This window comes from Anser anser (genome assembly GCF_964211835.1).
Source record: "Anser anser genome assembly, chromosome: Z".
Taxonomy (NCBI): domain Eukaryota; kingdom Metazoa; phylum Chordata; class Aves; order Anseriformes; family Anatidae; genus Anser; species Anser anser.
The window spans coordinates 42,604,210-42,630,081 of NC_139723.1; the positions used below are offsets into that span (position 1 = coordinate 42,604,210).

The 25,872-nt window shown below is 38.9% G+C and overlaps 1 protein-coding gene across 5 annotated transcripts in view; it reads left to right on the forward strand.

The window, feature by feature from the left end:
• Positions 1 to 25,872, forward strand: part of PTCH1 (patched 1) — a 73,550-nt gene that overhangs the window by 20,250 nt on the left and 27,428 nt on the right. For 4 of the 5 annotated variants that reach the window (XM_083817969.1, XM_083817967.1, XM_083817970.1 and 1 more), the window contains exons 3-13: positions 8,749 to 8,938; positions 10,210 to 10,279; positions 10,394 to 10,485; positions 11,858 to 12,056; positions 12,647 to 12,768; positions 14,358 to 14,505; positions 15,314 to 15,445; positions 15,753 to 15,908; positions 16,506 to 16,604; positions 17,752 to 17,877; positions 24,900 to 25,018. In XM_083817969.1, coding sequence (XP_083674095.1) covers positions 8,749 to 8,938; positions 10,210 to 10,279; positions 10,394 to 10,485; positions 11,858 to 12,056; positions 12,647 to 12,768; positions 14,358 to 14,505; positions 15,314 to 15,445; positions 15,753 to 15,908; positions 16,506 to 16,604; positions 17,752 to 17,877; positions 24,900 to 25,018 — 1,453 coding nt within the window. The remainder of the gene's footprint in view (positions 1 to 8,748; positions 8,939 to 10,209; positions 10,280 to 10,393; positions 10,486 to 11,857; positions 12,057 to 12,646; positions 12,769 to 14,357; positions 14,506 to 15,313; positions 15,446 to 15,752; positions 15,909 to 16,505; positions 16,605 to 17,751; positions 17,878 to 24,899; positions 25,019 to 25,872) is intronic. The other variant, XM_083817968.1, reaches the window with a different exon arrangement.

The window sequence follows — 25,872 nt, forward strand, 5'->3', positions numbered from 1 at the left end:
ATGTTAGCTCTGCTGTCTTCTAAAAGCACTGTTCAGGGTATGGTATCTCCTGAAGGGTTCTGGTTGAAGAATTTTTCTTTACTGTTTTCTGCTCCTTTAAAAAAAAAAAAAGTGCATTCGAATTGTGTGCTACTCCATATACAGATGAAATTTGTGCTATCCCAGGAGTGCGGATGAAAAGACTTCAAAATGCTGCATTTAACCACACAGGAAAACAATTACATATTTGAGGAAAGGGCACTGAGAGGTTAAATGAAAAGTTGGGCCTAGAGGAAAGCTGACTGCTGTGGAACAACACAGCAAATTGTTTTTAACATATTACCCAGCAGAAGTCCGTATTTAAGTTAAAGTAACTTAAAACAGTTCTTTTCAGCTGTTTTAAAATCCTTAGTTTTAGATCTTGAAGCCCCTTACATGCCCTTCACAGCAGAACTCCTGGAAACTTAGTCACTTTCAGTATGTTTGAGGATTATGGCCTGTTATTAAGCATGCACAAATGTTTGTTTGCTTTTAATTACTGAAAAGTAAAAAAGTCAGCTCTGCTCACCAATGGGTATGAACTGCTATAGACCTGTAAACCGTTAGAGAGTTGCAACAGTCTGTATCAGCCATCTATCCTATCTGTAGACTGTCTCCCTGATTTCTAGGAAACAGCAGAGTCCTTTATTCCTTTGGTACTTCACCCAGAAAATTCAATAGTTGGGCTTCTCCACCAAAACCTGTGGCTCAGCTCTGACCCGAAGGGACCACGTCTTTGGAAGAAAGGGTAGTTCTCTCTCTGTATTCATTCATTCCTCAGCCTCTTTGTTGAGATGGTCAACAAGGATACCAATTGTGACGGTGGTTTTCTATAATATGGACACCTGCCCATTAGGAAATGGACGGAGACCACCAACTCATTTCACATAAGCTAGCAAACAGCTGTCAGATGGTAAACAACTTGTGGTCACTATTGTTCCTGGCTGGATTAGAACCAGTGACCCAGAGGTGAACAGCTCATATCCTGTTACCAAGGACATGTGTCACAGCTCAGTAAGCAGCTACTGCGTTTTATGTTTAATTGGAAAGTTTGAATTAGATCTACCAGTTTTGCCTGTTTTGTATATTCTTGTATATTTCAAAGCTTCTTGTATTTTTTTTTCCAGTTTGTACTGTTCAATTTGTCAGTTTAGGGTTTTATTTATTTATTTCACTTTCCAATTTCTCAGGACACGAGGCCAGAAATATATCAAAAAACACATATTCTTTTTTAGTGATCTGTGTATTGTACCTAATCAGTAATAACATCTTTTTTTTTTCTGCCTATGGGTGATACAGATGCATACATGTAAAATCAGCTTTTATTTGATTTTCAGAAAGAAAAGGTTTTAGCTTCTAAAACTGCGGGGAAAGTTTCCCACTGCAATCTGAGGCAGCTGTTGTTGGGCTGTCTTCCTGAGCCTGCAGACAGCTTTGTGTCCTTGTCACTGCTCTAAACTTTGTCAAACTGTGACAGAATGAAAAGTCATCTTTGATGTGTGTTTTTATTTTTGCTATTCATAGTCATGTCAGCATTAATGAAATTTGTAACAGCAACACTGGAGTCCTCCCCAGCATGTGTGAGAAGTAACTTAACTCGTATCATATGATGGCTTGGGAAATAAAAAGCAGCCTTTTGAAGTGTTTTTGTGGCTTTCATAATTTTTTATATGTATATTTGTAAGCCATAGCCTTTTTTTTTTTTTTTTTAAGTAATAACAGAGAGCCTGGCATTATCTAACTCACATCCCGACAGAAATGTTTGAGATGGTCATATTGCTTCTAGATTTTCCTTGAAGCCAGCAGTGCCAAAAGAGAGAGAAGCTGGTTAAATCTTCATATTGGGATGTGATGATGTCCTTTTGTTGGACACGAGCATGGGAGGGGAGGGAGAAGTGTAGATGGTTCACCTGGACTTTGGGAAGGGATATGGGAGAGTGCGGGCTGCCTCAATTTGGGCAGGCACAACTGTTGCCATTCCCTGTGAGCTATACAAATGCATGTATGTGTATTCAGTGGAGTAAATGCTCTGCAAGAAAGCCTAGATGCAGCAGGGGGTTTCTGACTGTCTGTAGTGTAGTGCTAGCATAGATCATGTTTAATTACAGGATAAAGATTATCATTTTTCATTGAGCTGTTGAACAGGCCATTGAATGACCATGTAATCTCTTTAAGGCACTGACTGCTTACCACTATGCAAGCACGTCATTCCTTATGCTTGTTTTTTTTTTTTTTTTTTTTTAATAGCTCAGTTTGAGGTACTTCTTTAACTTTTGCATTACTTGCACTCCCCCTTTTTATTTGCATTTAAATAAATGAACAGAAAAAAAAATCAGTGCAGGTAACCAAAACGCTTAATGATGTAATCCTGATGGATTGACAAGATCCATCCTTAGCATCCTTAGAATATTACATACATCAAATACATGATGTAATGTCTTACAGTTGGTAGTTAATAAATTAACCACCATTGACCCTGTAAATCAACAACAGTTCTGACTTAACAAGTAGACAGCCTTTTAAACATTTCAAGAAGTGAACTTGCCAAATGTCCCATTTCTTGTATTGAATAAACTTCAGTTTCAATGAAAATTGAACTCCAGTACCTCTGTACTTTGCCAGTCAGGCCTAGAGGAAGTTAATTCTGAAGAAGGTGCTTCCTTGCCGGCTCTTCTGTCAGGAAGAATCAGGATGCTAACTAATACAGCCTGTGTGCAGAAAAACTGTATTCTGTAGCTGACAAAGAGCGTGATGAGCGAGCAGCACGCACAAGCTCAAACATCCAGGAGAACACAAAGACAGACTCCCTTGAGAGCAACAGGAAGCTTTAAATCAAAAGGCCATTATTTTTCTGTGTCCAATAAGAGGCAGGGTAATCTTCATACCAGAGAACTCAACTCTTATATCTCAATTTCTTTTTAGGAGGTTTCAGTCCTGTGCAATTATCATTGGGTAGTGCCTTCTGTGACATGTGACAGGTATGAGTATTTCTAATCCTGGTACACGGCTCGGACAGGGAGCTGGGGCTGTGGTGGGCTGGCTCTTCTGCCCACCATTGTAATGGACTGAAACCCCTTTTCCATCAGCAGTTTTTGAGTAACGCCCCTATACACACGTAGTGTGTCTATATATCTCTATAGCAGTGTCCTGTATGGTTATACTATATATCTGTAAAGCAGTGTATAGTGTAGCAGTCTTTCTCTGCCCTTTGGGTTGGTTGGTAAAGGTTGAGTCTCAGGTGACCACACTGGGATATAATTGTTGGTCTTTGCTTTTATATGATTACCGAGTCGTGAAGGGTTATTATTTTTTGTTTCTCTTCAGTCCTGTCGTGGCGGTAAAAAATAGCACAAATGGCAGATGTTGCCTGCATTGGGTAATGCTTAGGCAGTAACGTAAGCATCGTAAGGGTATCTAAACCCTGAAATACCTGATCTATTAAAAATAGGGCCTGTATCTTTTGGACCTTCTCAGATCTTCTCATTCATGAAATGAAACCATTGTGCTTGTGTCTATTAGAGGTATGATTTCAGCGCCTTGAGTTGTCGCTGTCAGAAGGTTGGACAGGAATGTTCTCATGATACACAATTATAATCCTGGAAAAATGTGCTCACATGTGAACACCTTAAGGCCCATAGTCTTCACAGGGGAGGTTCTCCAGAAAATTTTAAACCATTCAGGCATGTCAAACTTGTTAAGGAAAAACTTAAGCCCTCAAACCATGAGACATTTCTGGAAGTCTTGGTTTCCCGAAGTCCTTCACTCCACAGTGGTAGGCAAACACTTTTATCCCAAGTGTTTGGCTCTCAGAAACGTTCTTTTTTAGAGAGAGCTTGCTCTCTGCTCAGGTAGTTGTTGCACAGTCTTTCAAGCAAGGTAGCTGTTGAATGGTTAATACAGGTAGCATTGGTATCTGGAAAAAAAACAAAAAACAAAACAAAAAAAACCTTAGGCTATATGTTGCAATTCCAGTAACTTGGAATGGAACATTGTAAGATGCTCTGAAATAGAAACATTTCATGCCTTTTGAACAAATGGGCAGTAAATTAGCAAGCAGTGGTTTTTGGCTGTCGCTCATCGCCTGATTTAAGATCAGTCTCTTAGTGGAGCAGAGGTCAGATTTGCTCCTGAAACTGCTCAGTATGGAAGGGACTGCAATTCCCAGCAGCAGATTCCGTAGCTCTTTCATAAGTATGTTAATGTAATACCACGTGAATTTTGAATGCTAATCATGGGGAAGATATAGGTAATACTGTGACATGCACAGTAGAAATGAATACATCGACTGAACCACTCAGTCACTTCAAAATTGGAATTGGAAATCTATCAAATAGTGCTAATGAAAACAAATATGGTTTCACTCTTGTGTCGCTTGAGGATGCATCAGCATTGTGCAAATGTGTACGATAGGGAAGGAGTTTTGGTTTTCTGCGTGCTTCTCACTTCAGATGCACCAGGGCATTTCAGTTTGATGACTGAGACACTGGGACCGTGACCCAAGTGCTCGGTAACGTGATACGGGGCCTTCCCCCGGCGGGTCGAGGGTTCCGGCCTGCCTCGAGTCAAGGGTGACTAAAACTGGTCTCCACCTGACAGCTGCTCCTCGCTCCGGGGGGAGGGAGAGGCGGTGGTCCTCACACGGCTCTTAGCAGCCCACTGACAATTTCTCCTCTCCTCAGGCCCTTCAGAAGGGCAAAGGATTTCATTGCCTCCGTTTAAGCCCGTGGGGAAGTTGAGGAGGAGCAGCAGCGTGCTCAGCGGTACAGGACGCCGACTGGCTGAAGCCAGCTCTGCCATGCTCTGGTGAAGGGCGAGGCCTGTGGGTGAATATTGTGCTGGTGAGGGCAAAGGGGAGACATTTCCTCTTCTCCAGAAAAGCCACTCGGGCTTTTCACAAGAACCAGTATTTTGCAACAAAGATGCTGCCAGTAAAGAAGTCCTGTCTTGAACACCAGCCTTCATGCACGTATTTGAGCATTAGAAACCAGTATGTTAACAGAAGTATGGTGCCAGGACACTGATGTTGTTATTTTTTCTTGATACTTTTTTTTTTTTAAACTTTCTTGTTAGCTAAATTTTACAGAAGGCAAGGTAGCTCATTTCCAGCAGACAGACACCCAGAATCTGTTGACAGCACTTGAAGGATAGTGTACAAACTGCTGCCTCGTATTACCATTGGCCATGAGACCACGTACCGATCTGTTACTTAAATCAGTGTTATGGCTTGCAGGCATTTGTGCCACCAACTCAGCTGTCTAGGCACTAAATTATAAGAAATCATGTAAGAAAGGACTCAAAATCCATCAAGTGACATCTCATCTATCAAAAAAAGGGAGAAAAATGTATGGATTTTGTCACCAGAATGTTAAAGGGAAACAGTTCAGTCTGTCTTCAATATGGAATAAAATGAGAGGCATTTTTACTCAATGTCATATACATGTTTGAACTCTGTAGCGTTTTGAGTGTTGCTGTCACCAAATATAAGAAAATAGGGTCCATAAAGGAAAACCGCAAAAGACCACCATATTAATCATTGGTTGTTTTTTCCATTACATCATTTGTCCTGTAGCGTGGAAATTGTATGATGAATGTAATGTGCTTTTTTTTTTTTTTCTTACGAGTATAAGGAATGAGTTTCTGTGGAGTGTGCAAATGTTGAGCACAGTTTTGCATAATTCCAGTACACAATGAGGCTAGAGGCTTTAGGTGCATTTCAGTGGCGTTTTTAGCAGCTTCACCTAGATTTTGGCACCAACTATGGATACATATATGCATTTTAAAAAAGCAAGAAGAGTGTTTGAACAACAAAAAAAAAAGAAGTTAATTCTTGTTCAGCTGATTGTGGAGGCTTAAGACCTCTGGGTATGGCAGCCTCCAGAGATATTTGCAAATTTTCGGTTAAAATAAATGAAATCACAACTGGTAGAAACATACTGTGTTTTGTTTGTTGTCTTCTTGCTCTTTATTTCTTCTGATACACTGAAAGGCCACTGATGTGATCCACTTGCTTCTGGTCTTGTCCCTGTGTTTTCATGTAGTCTGCCTTCGGCAGTCAGAATTTTCCTCTGCTGTTTAATTTCGTAATTTCTTTGTATATGAGTGTTATGTTGTATAAAGTAACTATGTTTGCCTGTGGAGTTATCTTTACTCTATTTGGCACACAAAATGTATGTAATGGACCTGTCAAAAAAACAATTAAATGATGTAATGCCTTAAGAAGAATGCTCAGCAGATCTATTGTTAAGTTCTGGAATATGCGCCCATGTTCCTGGATGGTTTTGCTATTCCTGTTTTGAATGAAAAAGGGGGGAAAAACAGCTTCTCTTCTGATGACTGACTTGTGTGATGCAGTTTTGATTAGCTAAATCTGCCTTATTCAGTGAAGCTAATGTGGTTTGACAGGACCTTGATGAGGAAGCAATCATTTCTGTTGATAGTAAACAGTTGGTCACTTTCAGCAGAGATAGGAATGCCGTCCTTTGTCTTGAATGACGCATGATTTGTTGGTTTAAGTCCTAGCTAAATTCAAAAGTTAAGTCTGAGCAGAATGGGAGAGAATATAGTACCAGAAGTAGATGTTTATGGTAGACTCCACAGTCCTCATAAAACTGGGGCTTTATTGTCTTGGCTGGCATAGAGACACAAAAGAGGGAGAAAGACATTTTGTGTTCTGAAGTGCTTGCAGCGTAAAGGGCTGCAAAAGAAAGCTCTGGTTCCAAGACATATAGGTTAGGATAACTGTGGTCCTCTACCCCCTCCCCTGTATTTCTCTAAGACAGAGCAGGTTTTATTAGCATACCGTAGAGTACTGCCCAGAAGGATAGCAGTGGACATGAACATTAGGCTGATGAAAGTACTGAAATTCAATAAATAAGCCACACACAAAAAAAATATAACAAATATGATACAGGGTTGTGCAAACTAACTTCCAGTGTGGAGTGATTGTTTAGTTATGGAGGATGCTATTTGACTTGAATTTGCATTTAGCTATGATTTCTGCGCATATATACAGTCAAACGTTTGAGGCAAAGTCTTAAGTGTTTTAGTCTTTTATTCTTGATATAAATTAACAAATTTATTTGTTTACCAAACATATGCAGGAGTAAAAGGGATGCTAAGAAGTTATAAAGGGAATCTAGGTGGGGGAATTTTACTTTGCTTTTCATTTTTCTCTTACTGCAAGCTGGCCATTGTTAATGGGTGTGAAGGAGATAATGCCACACGTGACAGGCTGAGAAAACGGAGCTTGTTGGTGAAATACTTATTTTTTCAAAGAATTCTTGATCTAGAGATTAAGTGATGCCTCATGCCAAAACGACAATACAGTTTAATTGTTGAGGGTCTGATTCTGACAGCTTTATCCTTGCAGGGGCCCAGCTTCTTGCCCGGTGGTCCTCTTTGCCCTAGGGGCATTTTATGGGTGGGTTGAGGGCCCAGCTGATGTAAGTATGTCCCTGGCTTGTTCAGACTTGAGAATGTCATCTCCCACCCTGCCAACTGGTTGCAGATTCGTCTTCCGTTATATGGCCTAGGAAGAGATAGATGTGCATGTCTAATTTCTGTTCACACTGTTGCAGAGCTAAACTTTGGCAGTAATTCAGATCACCAGTGCCAAGGTGACTGGGACTGAAAAAAATGTAACAAATTAGAGCAGGTCTGTAGCTTGGACTTCGCAGAGCAATAAAGGTAATAAATTGTAAGAGATGGAAACAACATGTTGGTGGTATTCTTGTCCTCCTCATCTGGATGTGGTCTTGATTCAGCTAGTTGGCTGAATTAATTGACCCCTCCTCCCACATGCACTTGTTAGAGAGACTACAGGGGAGGTTATATGAAGTATATGAACTCGAGCTGAATGCTTTTCTGTAAGTGGGAAGATAATTTTCCATTCTTACGTAATATTTTTGGCAAGGCAAATTGAATATGGCTCCCTCTAGAGCCTGTCTACTTTGTGGTTTCCCTCTGCCTTTTCCTTTGTTCTTTCTTTTTTTTTTTTTTTTTAAAATCATGTTTTGGTATGGAGCACACTGTTCAGCTCATCTGGGTTTAGAAACAGATGTTGTGTACTAATTACCTCCTGCATCACAGCATGCTATGCAGGTATCAAACTACTAGGGCAAACAGACAATAGATGATTCTTTCTGCTACATTCAAAACTGCATCTCTTTATGTGAACTTTTTTTTTTTTAATTTTATTTTTTATTTAAGACAGAGAAGTGTGTGGGTTCACTTACTTTTTCCCTCTTCCATTTTTTTTTTTATTTGAAGAGAAACGTTCTCCTTCTGCCTTTGCCAAATTATTTAGGAGAAGAGTGTAAATTAAAGCCATTTATCTTGAAATGTGCTATTGGAGCAGACTGTTTATACAAGTGTAAGAAATTGTAACACAGGAGTATTTGGTCTGGTCTGCAAGGAAAAGGTTTTTCTTTTTTCTTCCTTTAAAAAAAAAACTTTTTACATACGGAATATTGGTTATAACAGAAAAACTGTTTGATGCTCCAGTTTACGCATCGATATTTTAGTGCAGTTGGGGCAATGGTGCTTTTATGAGGAACGTAATTTTTGTTGCAGTGTTGCTAAAATAAATTTGTTACTAGTTATACTGTGATCAGTTTGAGGTAGAATAGTCCATGTGTGTGGCAGAGTATTTTTGACTGGAGAGTGCTCATTGTGTGCATCCTGAATAAGCAATCATCGGCTAATACAAATCTGTTGATTTTTCTCCATCAGTTGGTGGACGAGTGAGCCGGGAGCTAAATTACACACGGCAGAAGATTGGAGAAGAGGCCATGTTTAACCCCCAGCTCATGATTCAGACTCCACAGGAAGATGGTGCTAATGTACTAACAACAGAAGCACTCCGACAGCACCTTGACTCTGCGCTTCAGGCCAGCAGAGTACATGTCTATATGTACAACAGGTAGGGGGAAAAGTAAAAGTTTTCCTGTTACCCGTAACCACTAAAAAGTGGACGCATGCTTTCCTCCCCATGCTTTTAAATGGTTAGCACTTCAGAGCCTGTCCCGTAGGATGTTCTGATTTGAACGTCACTCGTTTCTGATGCTTGACATTGTGGCATGATAGCAGCGATGATTTGGCTTTTGACAAATAAAATGGGATAAATGGCGTTGGAAGAGATTTAGAAAACGTACCTCTATGAGCAGCTGTACAGTATCCAACACCTGTCGTCAGTAAGGTGTGATGTCTGTGTTCTTAACATAGGACCTTACCTGTGGGATTCCCAATGTTGAAAAGCCTTCCATATTAGAGATGAATTCCTTTGTTGACACTGTCGTGAGGCACATAACGTCTGTGAACACTAGTACAGTTTACTATCCTTCTAGTAGTTTGGACATAAAGGGAAATGGAATTGCGTGAGAAGTGGCAGTGGGTGAAATAACAGCTGTTTGGTAACGTAGAGTCATAGTAGGATTGGCCTTCAGAGTGCCTGTGCGCATACTGAAGGTTGGGAGTTGCATGCAACAAAAATCTTAAAGGTACGTCTTAGGAGGGTACCGGTTTTGGGCTAGTGAGCTATCTTCCTGAAAAGTGGTTCCTTCAGAGTTACTGCTTACATGATGATGTGCCTATGGACACTGTCTGAGGCATGAACCCCAGTATCTTTCAGGACATATCTTCGGCACATCAATGAGTTAATGCCAAAGCTCTAATTATCTTTTGCCTGGCTCCTGCTTTGTTTTAAGATGCTACAAGTTATGACAACAGAAGTCGTAATGCGTCTGAAAAAGGAAGGCAGAAATCCTAATGGTTTCTTTCCTCCTGCATGTGAGAGTCAGTTAGGAATATGCTAGTCCTCTGAGCCTGAAGACAACTTCTCTCTCAGTTGTGTCATAGAGTAATACCTGAAATCACAAGTGGTCTCATTTATATAAAGCCAGATTTCTGTCCCATTAAGCAATGTGGGCCATCCTGCTCAACCAAAAGCAGCTCCATTTACAGAAAGTGTTTACAATAACTGAAACATATCTATTCTGTAACTGCAAGAAGAAAGGCCTTTGCTTTTTATGTGAGGAGTGATATATCTATGATGAATAAAATTTGCCATCCTCAATGATTTGCTACTTGAGGCCAACGTGTGAATATAAGTTGCAATTTTAAAAGTATGTTACATTTTAAAAATAACTTTTCAGTAATTGTTGAAGAAAAATGTGTTATTTATCTTTATTACAGACAATGGAAATTGGAACATTTATGTTATAAATCAGGAGAACTCATCACAGAAGCAGGTTACATGGACCAGGTATGCATAGCAGGGATTTCGTTATAAGCTTTTTGTATTCTCATGATTCAGTTTGCTTAGACTGTAGATTGTATTCTATTCTAACTGGTTTTTTACCCCTTCTGATTTTGACAGATCATAGAATATCTTTATCCTTGCTTAATTATCACTCCTCTGGACTGCTTCTGGGAGGGAGCAAAGCTACAGTCAGGAACTGCCTATCTATTGTAAGCATGCTTTTGTATAACTTTCTAGTCTGACTGATTTTAATTGTGTAACTATGTATGATTTTGAGTTTTAACAAAAAAAAAAAAACCAAAACCGTAGTGTCTCTACAGAAAATATGCATGGATTATTTTTTTTTTCATTTCTGATTCTAAGAGTTTATTTGTAGGCATTGATTTAATTCCTATGTTGTTTTTTATTATTCTGCTAGCCTGTAAAAGAAAATGTAAGTTCTGAATCCATGCTTTAAGAATTTTATCCTTCTTTTGGAAATAAACTTTTTTTTTTCCAATACATTACAAAAAACATTCCTTAATAAGGATTTTATTCCTAAGAAAATATCTTGGGTTAAATCTCAGGTGTTCCTAAGGACCAAAAAAACAAATCCTTTGCTTATGAGATCATTAAAGAAACTATATATAGTATCTTTTGTGGGTGGTTTCTCACAATTTAGAAGTGTGATATTATAAGCCCTGAATCCTTCAAAGAGTTAATTGTTAATCTGTGCAGGCATTTCTGTTAATTATGCAAGAGTTAGCATTTGAGTTATTGTTTCTGTCCTGGTTTGCATATCTCTGTAAAAGCAATTTGCAATGGCCATCTCGTAACCTTTAGTGTACAGTTTTAGATGGGGAAATAAGGGGGTTTGTGTTTTCTGGTTGGGAGATTCGGAATAATGACTTAAGCCTGGTTAAGCAGATACAGTGTGGTTTGAACCACAGAATAAGGCAGCCAAAAGCCTTTCTAGTCTGTCAACATCACAAATTCAGAAGTGGGGGGTGGGAGACGTGACAGTGATAGTGGTGACAGCCATAGTAGCAGGAAGGCTTGATGGTTGATAGTCAAGCTGCCAAGGCATTTGAAGGAGCACAGCATTGTTATAGATAAACAAACATCAGCTTTATTGATTGATTACATCTGCAAGATGATTATTATAGTAACAAGAAGTAATCTGATACTATGAGAAATGCTTTCTTTCCTCAGCCCCCTCTGTTCTTTCCCACTCCCCTCCCCCTAATTCTTTAAAGCAGCAGTTGGCTGCTTTTTTGTTATTTAGGTGCTTGATAATTTGTTTTGCTTTTCTTGCAAATGGAAGTATTTTTAACCTGTGAGTATTCCCTTTGATATAATAACTTTGTAAGAACTGAGTATTTTTGTTAGAATTACGACAGGGTTACAAGAAAAGTACATAAAACAAAAGTGCTATTAAAACACACCTTACGCTAAATGAAACAACCTTACCATTAAGGGTTATAGCTTGTAACAGAAAATGACTCAATTATTTGTGCAAATACGAATTTTTAAAGGATGCTTGTTTCAGTACTTCTTTTGTCTTCCATTTTTTAAATAATTTCTCCCTGATTTCTCTTGCAGAGGAAAGCCTCCTTTACAGTGGATCAACTTTGACCCCTTAGAATTCTTGGAAGAGTTAAAGAAAATAAACTACCAAGTGGAGAGCTGGGAAGAAATGCTGAATAAAGCAGAGGTTGGTCATGGTTACATGGATCGACCTTGCCTGAATCCTGCTGATCCTGATTGCCCAATCACAGCTCCCAATAAAAATTCCACCAAAGTAAGTTTTCCTATCCTTTTGTGTATCTGCTTATGGGAGGAGGGACGCAGGGAAGAGAGAAGAAGGTACCAAGCAATATGTAGTTCATATTCTTGACCGACGTCATTTTTCAGTTCCTGTTATTTGCTGCTAGCCCAGACTCTCTAACTTTCCGTCATTCTGCAATGCGGTACTTAATCCTGCATATTTAGAGAGAGAGTACGGTTGTCAGCTGCTGGCCCAGCATGGCAAAGTGGTGATGGGGCACTTAGCAGACTTAATGCAACAGAGAGAGATAGCCACTGCTGGAATACAGCTCAGCTACTCTGTACACTCGCACCATGCAGCAAAGCCTTCCTTCAGGGAGGGCCAAGTTTGTTGACATTTGTGAAGAATTTGAAGTAATGGGTCCCAGTTTTATATATCTGTCTGTCAGTCAGGCTTTGGAGAAGATGCTGTTCGGTCACTTGATCTGTTGAACACATTTCTCTTTGTGGACCTCCTAGGCTATCTTTAATATCAGTCACTATAATGCACAGGGTGTTGAGCTAGGGTGTGACTTTGTCTGAAGTTATGCAACTGCTTGATTGCTTCTTTATCACTTTTTCTAGCCTCTTGATGTAGCCCTTGTTTTGAGTGGTGGATGCTATGGACTGTCCAGAAAATACATGCATTGGCAGGAAGAGTTGATTATTGGTGGTACAGTCAAGAATAGTTCTGGTAAACTTGTCAGGTAAACAAACAAATGGTTAAAGAAAATTTTAAGGTTTTTCCCCAATAGGGTTTGGTTTTTGGAGCATGGGGGGAGGATCATGCAAAATCAGCTGCCTTTCATGTGTATTATAAACTGTCGTTTAGGAGGATATGCCTCAAGAGAACAGAATTTAAAAGAGTGATTGGACAGTTCTTTAAGGAGGTGTCGTTGCTTCCTGCTTCTAACCTCAGAATGATAATGTACATTGCTCAGAAAAAAGGTTTTTTCCTGGCAGCTTTGTTGTTTAGCATGTATGCATAAAGCACTGAACAGCGTTTAAAGCACCGAAAAACTTTGATCATGTTTTGAAATATGATCAAAGGAAAAAGGGGAAAAGTAATATGGGTAATGTGCTCACACGTTTAACTTTTCTCAGAATTCAAAAATCTCCACTAAGCTTTTTGTTTAGACTTAATATGCAGAAAAGTCTATTCTTTATGTTACTACATCCTCAATACATTTTTGACTGATAAAACAAAACCCTTTGTTTCAGACCTCTTGAACAAGTCATGGAACACTGGATTTCAGGGGGGGAAAAACGTATGAGAGAGCTGTCCTGAAAAATATAGGACACACTAAGCTAAATGAAGCACAATTCTCCCATATTTAATAGAAAGAACTTTTTCTAGAATTTTTGATGCGGATTTTGAATTTTTTTTACATTGACACTAAACATGAAGCTTTATTTCTTGCAGTAAGTCTTTCAACAAGTAAAATCATAGAATCATAGAATGGCTTGGGTTGGAAGGTGCCTTAAAGATCACCCAGTTCCAACCCCCTGCCATGGGCAGGGACGCCTCCCACCAGACCAGGCTGCCCAAAGCCCCATCCAGCCTGGCCTTGAACACCTCCCGGGATGGGGCATCCACAGCTTCTCTTGGCAACTTGTTCTTGTGCCTCACTACCTTTACAGTGAAGAATTTTCTCCTAACCTCTGTAGAATCATAAGAATATACTTAGCCAAAGAATTTATGTAGCCAAAGAATATATTCTCAGTGAAAAATAAAATAGTTCTTTAACATTCTAAAATTGTTGGATACAGTTGCATACTGTGGAAAGTCAGGATACATAATTGTCCTTGTATACTCCTCAAGGGTTTGCAGCCATCATGACTTTAATCTGGTATTTCTCCCCAAGGGTTGAAAAAAAAAACAAACCAAGGTCTTCAAATGACAAATTTCCAACAGCATTTACACGATCTTGTAGAAATAACTGTTCCTGTGGCCTCTTCACAGTAATCTGTCTGTTAATTATGATCCTTACCACTGATTTACAGGGTTACATTCTTTGCTTACAAAACCTATCCTACCAAAAATAATGGCAAAACTATCATTAACTTCAGGGAAAACAGATTTAGCCTCAATACTGCATAGACCAGTACAGCTGCACCAGATACATAGTAGAATAATTATACTCTGTTCAATTTTAATATGAACACGTGCCCTATAAAATCGAGAACTCCTGCAAGCTCCTATTAGGCACTCGTTTGGATTTTCATGCCATGAAAATAATTTCCTGAAAAAGCTTATTTTATGCCTCTTCTCCTCTCATTTCTCTCCATGTTACAGTGCCCAGGCTTTGCAAACCATGTTTCAGTTAATGACTCCTAAGCAAATGTATGAACACTTCAAGGGGTATGAATATGTTTCACATATCAACTGGAATGAGGATAAGGCAGCAGCAATTCTGGAAGCCTGGCAGAGGATGTATGTTGAGGTAAAACTGAAAATAACCTAGAATGCTGTACTATAAAATCTTACTGAGATCCACATCTCACAGCTTTTTACAGTATCGCTTCAGGGAAGATGCTTAACTAAAACTGAGATTTTGCATCTCGGCCTTAAAGATGATTTATTCTCTTTTTAATTGAGAAGCTGCTTGGTTATTCAGATATGAAAAGCCACAAAGGCTTTGCAATTTGCTCTCTCGCACATTTCTGCTTAGCTGAGAGTGAGAAGGAACTTGAAGATCTGCTTGGAATTCAAAAGCAATTGGTTGGCGTGATTATTCTAAAGGTGTCTGGAAAACATTAGCTAGCCGTTGACTGCTCTCCCAGCAGCAGCCCGGGTGGGGAGGCCATGTGACAGTGCCTGGCCTTTGTGTCCCAAACTCTGACCTCTGCTGTGCTGCCTCTGACCTCTGTGAAATGTCCAGGCAGAGGGGGAGAGAGGAGGACCCTGAGGAGCGTGCTGGCCTTGGATTAAAGGCAAAACTCATACAGCAGCAAGTCAGTGCCAGAGTTACGGAAAGAGGAAACCTTTGCACTTCAGCATTTAAATTAAATGCTTGAAATGAGCTGCGAATGCAGTAGCCTTTCCTGAAGGATGCAAATTTTTGTTTGATAAGGTGTAGCTTGCAGGAAATAATTATAAAATATGCTTGTTTCATATAGCATCCGTGAAATTTCCTGTGTAGGGCATGTGCTTTAAAAGGAACATAAAGGCAAAAGCAGTTTCAGATGTGTGCTGTAGAAAATGGTAATTTTTCTAATTAGTCACACCAAGTTTTGTTTCTCTTTTCATAGGTTGTTCATCAAAGTGTTGCACAAAACTCTACTCAGAAGGTGCTTTCCTTTACTACAACCACCCTGGATGACATCCTGAAGTCATTTTCTGATGTCAGCGTCATCAGAGTAGCTAGTGGCTACTTATTAATGGTAATAAAACAAATTATGTTTATTTATTTGTCTCTGGTAGTAGAGCATGGTTTAAATATCCGCTTCATTGTTACCAGTCAGCAGTCCAGAACATTTTTTGAATACGTGAAAAAAACCCCACCCTTACAATTCGTAAACATTTGCCTCAGTGTTGTCATCTGTTCCTCTGTGTAACATGTCTAATATGCCTATTTAAAAGTGCCTGTAACAAAGTGTATTTGGGGAAGAGGGCTGGTAGCTGTTGGAGAAGGATCCACTCTAATATTTTGACTTTTTTTTTTCCCATACCCCCCACCCTTCCTTTCAGCTTGCCTACGCCTGTTTAACAATGTTGCGGTGGGATTGTGCCAAGTCTCAGGGTGCTGTGGGGCTGGCAGGAGTCTTGCTGGTTGCTCTCTCAGTGGCTGCAGGATTGGGCCTGTGCTCATTGATTGGAATTTCCTTTAATGCTGCCACAACTCAGGTATTTAGGAGCCGCGAGTCCGACGTTATGTTACTAGTACTTCGTTACTGAATAAACACAACTGAATCTTTGAGGAAAAAAAGCTGCCAAAGTATTTTTGATTTTAGATTTTATTTGTTCTTTTCTCCTATCTCATAGCTTGTGCTATGAGAGATTAAGTAATGATGATGTCAAATGATGTTAAAGGAAAAGGCAGATATCATTTAGTTTGTATAATTACTAGATTCTGAGCTCTTTGTTTTTCTGTGTCTCAATACAAGTGATGGTATCTGGCTGAGCATAAGAAGCTGCAAGAATATATCAGGATGTTATATTTTGAAAATAACTTGAAATATTATCTGATATTCTTTGTTTACCCAAAACTCAAATTACTTTTAGTGAGATTTTGTGCCAGTAAATGGTATACTGGAAGTTCTTGAATGTATTTCAGAATAAAAGTTAGTAGCTATATTACATCCTTTTGATTTTCATTTTACCCTTTGATAGGTATTCAGAGTGTAATGTTAAAGTTACTTTTAATTAGCCATGTAACGACTAGCTGCATGGTAGACCATAAAACAACCTTCTTGTTTTTCTTTGTTTTGTTTCTCCCCCAAGGTTTTGCCTTTTCTTGCTCTTGGAGTTGGTGTAGATGATGTTTTCCTTCTGGCACATGCGTTTAGTGAAACAGGGCAGAATAAGAGAATTCCATTCGAGGTAATGACAAAATGGGGAGTTGGGGTAAAAATAATTAAAAAAAAAGGCTTCATATAGAAAAAGATACTGTATCCACAATTAGTAACAATTACAAAAAAAAAATGTTTTTGTTTTTTTTTTTCCTAGAGATCTTTTCCTGATTTGTACAATATAAATTCTGCCCAAAATTTTTGTGGAAGTCAATGTAAATTTGGGAACATACTCAAATGTGAGTCAGACATTAAAATGATGAGTGTTTTTAATAGAAGAGCACAAATATTTTAGGGTGAAAACAAAGAGAAGGAAAAAAATATATTTGTATTATGTTACCTTTATTTATTTGTTATGACCTTTAACTTGAGATTTTACTTTTTTTCTGTTTTTCTTTACTGTTACTTATAATTGACAATGACATTACAAAGCGTAACATATTCATGTTATAAAATCTAAGATGTCATCTTGTGATCTTTTCCTTTTAGTGACCTTTTTTATCCTCAGTCCAAAGTTTCATATCCAAAGTACAAATCATTTAAAAGTAACGTACGCTTGCCCATCCTGTTCTGTACAAACAATGTTTTCCATGTGCTCTTTGCAGCTGGTTCGGCATGCAGTTACGATAACCTCACTCTGCTTCAAAATAGCCTGTTGGGTTGGGAAAGTGTCCTGTGCTTATGTTGATTTCTGTCTTTTTTTTTTTTTTCATGTGTGTGTGGTTCCTGGGTTTGGGGTTGCTGGGTTTTTTTGTTATATCTATCTTCAAGATCTATAGATATGTTATGTATCTGTGTTATCAACGCACGCTTATTTTGTCTGAAAAATGTTAAGAACACTAAGTGACTCCACCACTAGACAATGCATCCTAGTTAAATGACAAATCTATTTGGTGTAATGTCAGTGTCAGTTTAGTTGTGTCTACCGAAGGTAAAATCAGGTTTGATAATGTCTTCTACCCTTAAAAAAACATCAGCACTTAATGTGTCGTATTCTTTTCTCCTGGACAGCATACTTAGTGTATTTTTATTGAAATACTCTGAAATGCACACTTTTATTCAGAATTTCCTTGTAATAGTTTTTCACTGTTAATGTGTTATATCTGTAGGATGACCCCTTCATTTGCAGGACATCACCTTATTCACATGACTTCTAAGATACACCATTTGTTTTGCAGGACAGAACAGGTGAATGTTTGAAGCGAACAGGAGCAAGTGTAGCCCTTACATCTATCAGCAATGTTACTGCTTTCTTTATGGCTGCCTTAATCCCTATTCCTGCTTTACGAGCATTTTCACTCCAAGTAAGTTTATGTGCTGTTTTGTTAGCTCTTGTAGATTAGTCCCATTATGGGACTAATGATGATGATACCTGTTAGCGATAGCAGTGAATTCTATGTTCAGTGCTTCTGCAGTTCACTGAACCAACGTGTAGTCACTGTCTACCATAGATCTGGGTAATAACAACAGCTGTCTGCCCTTGATTGTGCTCCTCCCATTTCTCATGCCCGGAGTCTCTTGCATCATATTGGCAGGTGAAAGAACACCCTGTCCCACCACAGCTGGGGTGAGTTGCAAAAAGCAAGGTGTGTGCATCTAAGCAGAAAAAAGCCACCACAAAAATTTGCATTCTTGTGGCAGTCAAAAGCACTGGACTGTCCTTTAGTGTAGACTGTAACGTTTCTTAGTAGAAATTTTAATATTTTCATTCATGTTTGTCGAATTTGCTGCTTTTCAGAACTACAACAAAAGTTCAGTGACAGCAGCGAGAATGCATTTGCCATATTAATTTTTACTAAAACTTCTTTGTACTGCCTTGTTCCCAATGTAATTTTAACAAAGCCTTGAAGAAAACTTCAAGAATTTTATATTCCAACTGCTTTGAGAGAAAATGTGAATTTTATGTGCTGAACCGTGTATCGCTCTCTCTCCCTTTTCCTCTGTCTTCTTGTATTTGTTTGTGACAATATAACTTCAGGAGGATGAACTGTTAAGGGTGCTGAAGAAAGCTTCCTTTAAAAGCAAGGGCTCTTTGAAGAAGGCTTTGGGAGGTTCCCATCAGACACTGCTTTGACACACAAACAATTTATAGCACTGTCTGACCTTGGTGCAGAGCAGGCAAACCATACTTTTTCAGTAGCCGTTTTTCTTCTGATGTAGTCTGGTTCTCCAGTCATTTTTCATTCTCCTTGAGCCCTTGGCTACCCAGAGGAAGCAAGGGCTGCAATTTTTCTTAACACATGTTGCAATTATTGACGCTTTCCGAAATTTAGGTATGCCTACATTAAGCTGTAAAATAGTAAACTGTTTATGATCGCAGCTACATGGCCAATAAGCATTAATAACTCATTTACCACTTTTTTCTCAATAGGCAATTTGGTAGTGAATAATAGAGGAATTAAAGGCCTCAATGGTTTGCTGCACAATTGAGAAGCAGTTATCTGTGGCAACTAAAACTAGAGCTTTGGTCCTGAATGGTTAGAAGTATTTAGTTCTGCTGACTTGCCAAAACCTAAATGTCTATTCTTACAGGCAATGTTACAGTGGATTATTTTATATTATGGCAAAGACCAGTCTTAAGATGTGAAATATTTTTGAAGTGTAGTACTTCTTATTTTGGAAGAAGTGATTTATGTCTTTTAAATCTGTGGCCCAAAATCAAGCATCCAACATGTACCTTAAGCAGTTAATGGGATACTGGAGATCTTCTCTAAGAATCTGAGGAGAAGTCTTGTTTTCCTATTGTCTAGCTTTGTAGTAACGGTGTTTTGCAGAAGTTACTTCAGCTTAAACACGTCTTGTAAGAAGTACTCAACAGAGACTGGCCATTTTGACCTAAACATACTGCTGAGCTGTCAAGTGAGAGCTGCCAAAATTATTTTTTTTCTTCTCTGATGAAATTTTGCTCAGCCTGTCTCTGTTCTCATTCTTCACATCAGAACATGACAGGTTGCCTTGGGAAAATAAACGGAGACAACAGCTGTAAATGTAATCTGAATATAAGTTAGATATACCTTTCCTAGAGTCTTCTTGCCTGCTGCCACCATGTAGGCTGAATCAGTGGAAGTTCAGAAAATCCACCAAACAAAATGACAAACAAAAAGTTCTCGATGAGATTTCAACATATTCCTGTATGAACATGTTGACGTTATTCAGAATAAAAACATCGCGACCAAAGTTCTTCTTAAGGCAGTGATTAATATGGAATTTATGTGTAGGAGCACTTGGGTGTTCAGAAACTGATGTTTGAGTTGCTCAATCTTTTCTCACTTGCATCTGTAGTCTGTCTTTGGTCACAAATAGCAACGCCACGCATGTATCTTAAAGATGCAAAAATGTGCAAAAAAAGGGTAGCTGGAGACCTGTACTGAGGATTTATTGGAAATAGAGCAACATATGTACGTAAGCTAATATGACGTTCCCAAAGCATCTGTTACTTGTTTTGTCCATCTTCAGGTAAAATCAGTGGTAAGTGAGGCATTAATTACAGCATTCAGAATCAGATAACTATGGCAGGTTTTGGTGGGTGGTCTGTGTTTATATATAGATTTCTTTATTTACAGTCTTTTTCCTCCCTCTCCCTCTTACTCAGCCTTGTTTAAACAAGGACTCTTTGCTGTCTTTGATAGCTCCCTAGCAAGACTTAGAAAGCAATGAAATACTGCAGTTTACTTTTCACAGATGCTGCCTTCTTCTCATCTAGATAGTGAATTTTTAACAGATGGGCTTAAAAAAGGATTGCTCTTGACCTTATTTTGCTCTTCATACACTTTCCTTACGACATTGCAAGATAATTGTCAAAGTTTCCATAACTTTTGAGGCCCAGTATCTGTAAAATAACCCAGCTGCTGAAGGAGAATAAATGGTTTCCTGCATGTGCAAGTCGAACTTTTATTTAGAAACTCACATTTTACATATCAATGCTTTGTTCTTTCTCAGCTTCTGTCCTGTTCTGCCAGCTAAAGCAGTTCATTGATACCTCTGAGTTGTTCATTTACTTCACGGAACTTAAGCACTGCAAGTTTGCTGCTGTTTTCGGAGTTCACTAGCGTTAGCTCTTGCTGAGTTAGAAAAAAATGGAAATTGGTTATTTTGAAAGTTAGATTTTAAAAAATGAATTCTGTTATGTGGATAGAAACTATTTTAGCTTTTTTAATGCTTGCATTTTTTTTCATTTATTGATTTCATTAGCCCCTAATTTAAGCAGTTTTAGGCTCTGAGAAGCTGCATGTATCCTAAATATTCAGTCCCAAGAATAACCTGTAGGAGAGTGCTCAGGACTGTGAAGAAGTAGGTTCTGAATTTTCAGATGCATGTCATCTCTTAAAATTGGGAGTTAGGTGGAAGAGAGGTTACCAAATAAATCCATTGGAAGTGTTTGAAGTTTGCTGTAGGAATGTCTTCAACATAGTACTTTTTTTTTTTTTTTTAGTGTAAACAAGGGAGGCATGGTAGAATGTAACTACCACTGGTCTGAATTCTTTCCTCAGACAGAATGTTCAGACACCTTTGTGGAATAAATTCCGCCCAAAAAAAGAGAAGGCATAGTTTCATAAAAAAAAATCACATAACTTTTCTTGCTTACACCACAAACTTCCTCCCCATCAACAGAGGAGTGGTGTAGATTTAGTAATGAGCAGAAGTGGAACTTTGCCCATTAAGTCTTAGCAGTAACTTTTTCCCTCACGGTAAGAATGGCAAGTTTATTTTATTTTATTTTATTTTATTTTATTTTTTTTTTTAGTAAATGTTAAAGTGCATTACCAGGTGCTGGTGGTAGGTTTGTGGAGAGAAAGAATGTAAGTTTTTAAGCTCATTCTATTATCTTACTCTGCTGAAGCTGTTTGTCCCCCTCCTTTTACCCACATCTTTTAGCTTTCCCTGCTCCTGACATGAGAATTTAACAAGCAAAATTAAAGCCTAAGGGGAAGAGAAGGGGGGGCGCAGGAGGGGGAAGTGAGTCTGTATGCTGTCAGGAGGGAGTTGCAGATAGGCAGCAGTGGGGTGGAAGTTTCCCTGACAGACCTCCTCGTCTGTTCATCACCTCTGGCTATACAGCACACCCATTCTCCTTGGGTGGGCTGCCAGGAATGGCAAATAGCAGCACATACCTTCAGCAGGGCCCCAGCCTACCAGCTTGGCTCCCTTCTCCCTTGCTGCCTCCAGCACAGACTGCCATTCTTCTGTCTCAGTTAACAGTTGCAGCAGCAATCGTATTTTTAGGCTGTGCATTATGAAAAGATGCAAAATCAGAGCAGGTTTCTCAGAAAATGACCAATGTTTTTACCGATAAATGGATTTTTTTTTTTTAGTTCCTTCTGATCTCATTTCATTGAATGCCCTCATTTACCACCCATGGGTAGGCCCCGTTTTTTCCCCTTCTAGTACTAATCTTACCTTTGTTGATTTCTCAAGAAGGAAGTCTAACGCCCTTTCCCCTTGCATTTGATCATTTTTCTATTAAGTGGCAAGAGCAGATGCCCTGTTCTGAGAAGTCCTAAGCATGCTTTCAGCATGGGTATTGCTAACAGATACTCTGGAAGCTCTGCTACCACAGATTTCTGTTGGTGCTTTTGCAGTGAATGTAATCGTTGCAGGTAGATGATGTTGCCGTGATCACATTTTTCGTATCTTCCCGTTCCCAGCCATCAGGGAAGGGGAGGTAGTAGCTAATGCTTCACCTTCATAGACTGGGTCACCCTCAGCAGTTCTTCCATCCCTCTCTACTTGTCTTATCTCGGTCTACTCCGTGTCGTGCTATTCCAGGTGCCCCTGGAGCTGGGGATGTGCAGCAGGAACTGGGAGGCATGCTCCACTTTACCAGGTCATAGGGTGACTTTTGCTGAGCCAACAAATAAGAATTAGTAGAAGAACAATGTTTCACCTGTTTTATTCAACTGTGAAAACTGAGCACTGTTGCAACCTTGAAATGCTGGTGAGGTGGGTGGGGGAGAGAAAGCCTGCACTATATAGGAGGTGTGGTGTTAAGCTCTTGGAATATGCTTAAATACAAACTAGAACAGAGATAGTTGTTGAAAAATAATTGACTTGCAGGGTTAGTACTTCGACACTGGCGTGGCACATTGGAAAATCTAGTTAAATCTAGAAGATATACCATGCTAATAGGTAGATTTACTATTTGTAGTTGGAATAGTCTTGATTCTTCCTTAAAAAATGTATGTGAACGTAACTGACTGTAATGGCATCCCTGCCATACACTTGAGTATTAGTTCTCGGGTTTAGTGGCATTTAAGATTCAAAGATGTTGGGGTCTATAGAGGGAACTGGTAAGGCATGAACTATTTGCAGAAGTTTACAGAGAAGGATTGGAGGACTTAATGTTAGTTTTTCAGCCATGCAGGGAGAAGTAAGAACTAGAGTCAGGCCTCAGATGAGGTTTTTGAACATCTCGGTAAAATTTAGCTGATAGAAGATCTTTGTTAGTCACAACTAATTATTCATGTAATATGGGTGACTGAACTTTCTCTGGTTTAGCAGAAATAAAGGGAGTGTTTGTACGAACCAGGTCCAGCAAACACCTTGCTTGCAACAACAGCTATTTGTTTTTTCTGACAGATTCAGTTTATTCTGGAGAGGATCAAAAGGAAATCGCTTTATCTCAAAGTCTTGGCTATGACCTTAAATACCTTTCTATGTGGATATTTATAAAACATGAAATAGTTATTGGATCTTTTCTCTCTAAGATAGTTAAGTGCTAATTAGGTTTTAAGTACTAGATAAACTCTGTTTTAGTAGTTATTTCTACAGACACATGGCAGGACCAAAATTTTACCTTAAGCTGGCTGGAGACAACAAAAAAGAAGCACCAGTAAACACCACTTTGGTGTACAATATGTTTATGATTGAAGTAACAAGAAAATACTTACATAACTGATTCTGTCATTCTCAGAAAACTGAAAATAGTACCTAGTCTTTTAACCATACTTTACAGCTTCATAACTCTCAAAATCATTAAGTAGGTTAATATATTGATTTTCAAAGGTAAGGGAAAAATCAAAATTGCATAATTTAGAGACACGTAAGTCACGAATTTTTAAAACATGAACATATATTCAGCTGCCAATTTTGAGGCCTGATTTTTCAACATCAAAACCAGACATTTATTTATTTTGGAAGAAGGAGGGCATATTTATGTCAGGTTCACCACTTCATTCTTGTAGCCCAACTTTAGTTCTTTTTTTTTTTTTTTGACTGCTAGTTTGTATGGTTTCCCCAACATGAAATTGGGCTGCTTCTGATATGCCTATTGCTTATTTTAATGGATAAAATATAAGGATTCTTTCTTTTTAACCTGATGATGACTGAATACATGTGTTTTTTTCAGTGTGTCTCCTACACTACTACTGTTTTCCAGTCCTATCTGTGCCCAGGCTTCCCCTTTTTGAGAGCTAGTTCTCTCAGCAATTCTGCATTACAAATAAATGCTGTTAATAATAATAATAGAAGCTGCACCACGTGTGTTTATGGAGATTCTCTGTGAATGTCTGTGTGGGAAGGGTTTGAAGTATGGTTTGAAGGTGGGTGTGCAGGGAGTTTATTTTTTTTCCTTAAATAATGTTCACTTTACAAATTACACCAAGTATTCTTCCATTTTAGGATGTATTCTTGTTCCAATTTAAGACTCCTGTCAGTAGCCTTGGTCATTAATCAAGTTCCGTTAAGCATGTTAATACATAGATTTACTATGTGTTGTTAAATTAATTTTGGTTCTTCTTTGAAAATAATAGCAGATAATCCCAAAATGTTACTCTTTCTGGCTAGACTTTCAAGTAAGTACATCAAGTGCATAATATTAAACTAAATAGAGCGGTTTCATTAAAATTTGATTAAACCTTTATTTCATTACTGATTTAATAACGTGCTTTAACGTTATTCTAATGTTTAAATTACTTCAGATCCCTTAACTTCAATCCTTGTTCCAGCTTTGCTTTTGCTTCCATTTTTTTTTATTTTACCGTGAGACTCTGAATAGGGCACAATCTCATACCAAGGAGTGGTGATTTATTAACTTTGTTTTTCTGCTTTAAAAATCACACTGCAACCACATCTCCAGGCACAGGCATATTAAAATATAAAAGCTTAATGTTAAAAGAAATTAACTAACTACAATAGTACTACGACAATGGCACTAGAAAGTGAAAATACACCTCCCAGTTCCCTCAGGGAGAAGCTTGAAAGCATCTGACACGTTGATATGATAAATGGGTGGATAGATGAGAACTGAAAGGAGGTTTTACGCTTTGTAAAGGAGATGCCCTACATGGGACTTAGTAACGACACTGCTTCTCTTATGATTGATCTCTAGGCAGCAGTTGTGGTGGTATTCAACTTTGCTATGGTTCTGCTAATATTTCCTGCTATCCTGAGCATGGACCTTTATCGTCGAGAAGACAGGAGGCTGGATATATTCTGCTGTTTCACAAGGTGAGAATGTGTGACAGATTGATAGATGAGGTGTGTCCTTTTTGTGGTCACCAGTCAATGCCACTGTTGCCAGTCAACTCCGCGGTCAATAGTGGGAGTTCACTGCAGCAGGGTCTGTGCGTTATTGTCATGGTTTGATTTCTAGTGACTAAATTGTGTTTGCTACTATGTTTTTTACCTGAGGGGAAAAATTAAAGTAAGTCTCTCCCTCTCGCCCTCTCGCCCTCTCGCCCTCTCGCCCTCTCGCCCTCTCGCCCTCTCGCCCTCTCGCCCTCTCTCCCTCTCTCCCTCTCTCCCTCTCTCCCTCTCTCCCTCTCTCCCTCTCTCCCTCTCTCCCTCTCTCCCTCTCTCCCTCTCTCCCTCTCTCCCTCTCTCCCTCGTCACCTTTGGTCATCTTTGCTTTTCACACTCACCTAGGAGCAGACACGGTTTGGCTTTTTCATTTTGATATCAAAGAGAGAAAGCACTTTCCTAAATTTGTTTCTGCAGGAGTGGTTAGAACAGGGAACTGATCACAAGAGAGTAGTCTTGCTTTTTGTTTCTGATTCAGTCATGCTTTCGCTGGATGGCCTAATGTGCTTGGATTTTGGAGGCCTAATTCCTAGAAGTAGCAGACAATCAGGCTTTCCCTTTATTCTCCCATCTACAGTTGTGCCAAATGTATCAGAATTTGGGCCCGTTTAGATAAGAGGCAATTCAGTTAATGCTTTGTATAGGCAAGCAACATTCTGAATTCCTCATTTTTTGGTGGATTTTTTCACTTGATGAAAAATACCTGATAGTGTTTTCCGTTGTTAATTTGTCATTTCTTATTAAAGGAAGAGGTTTGTCTCTGGTATTTATTTATTTTTTTT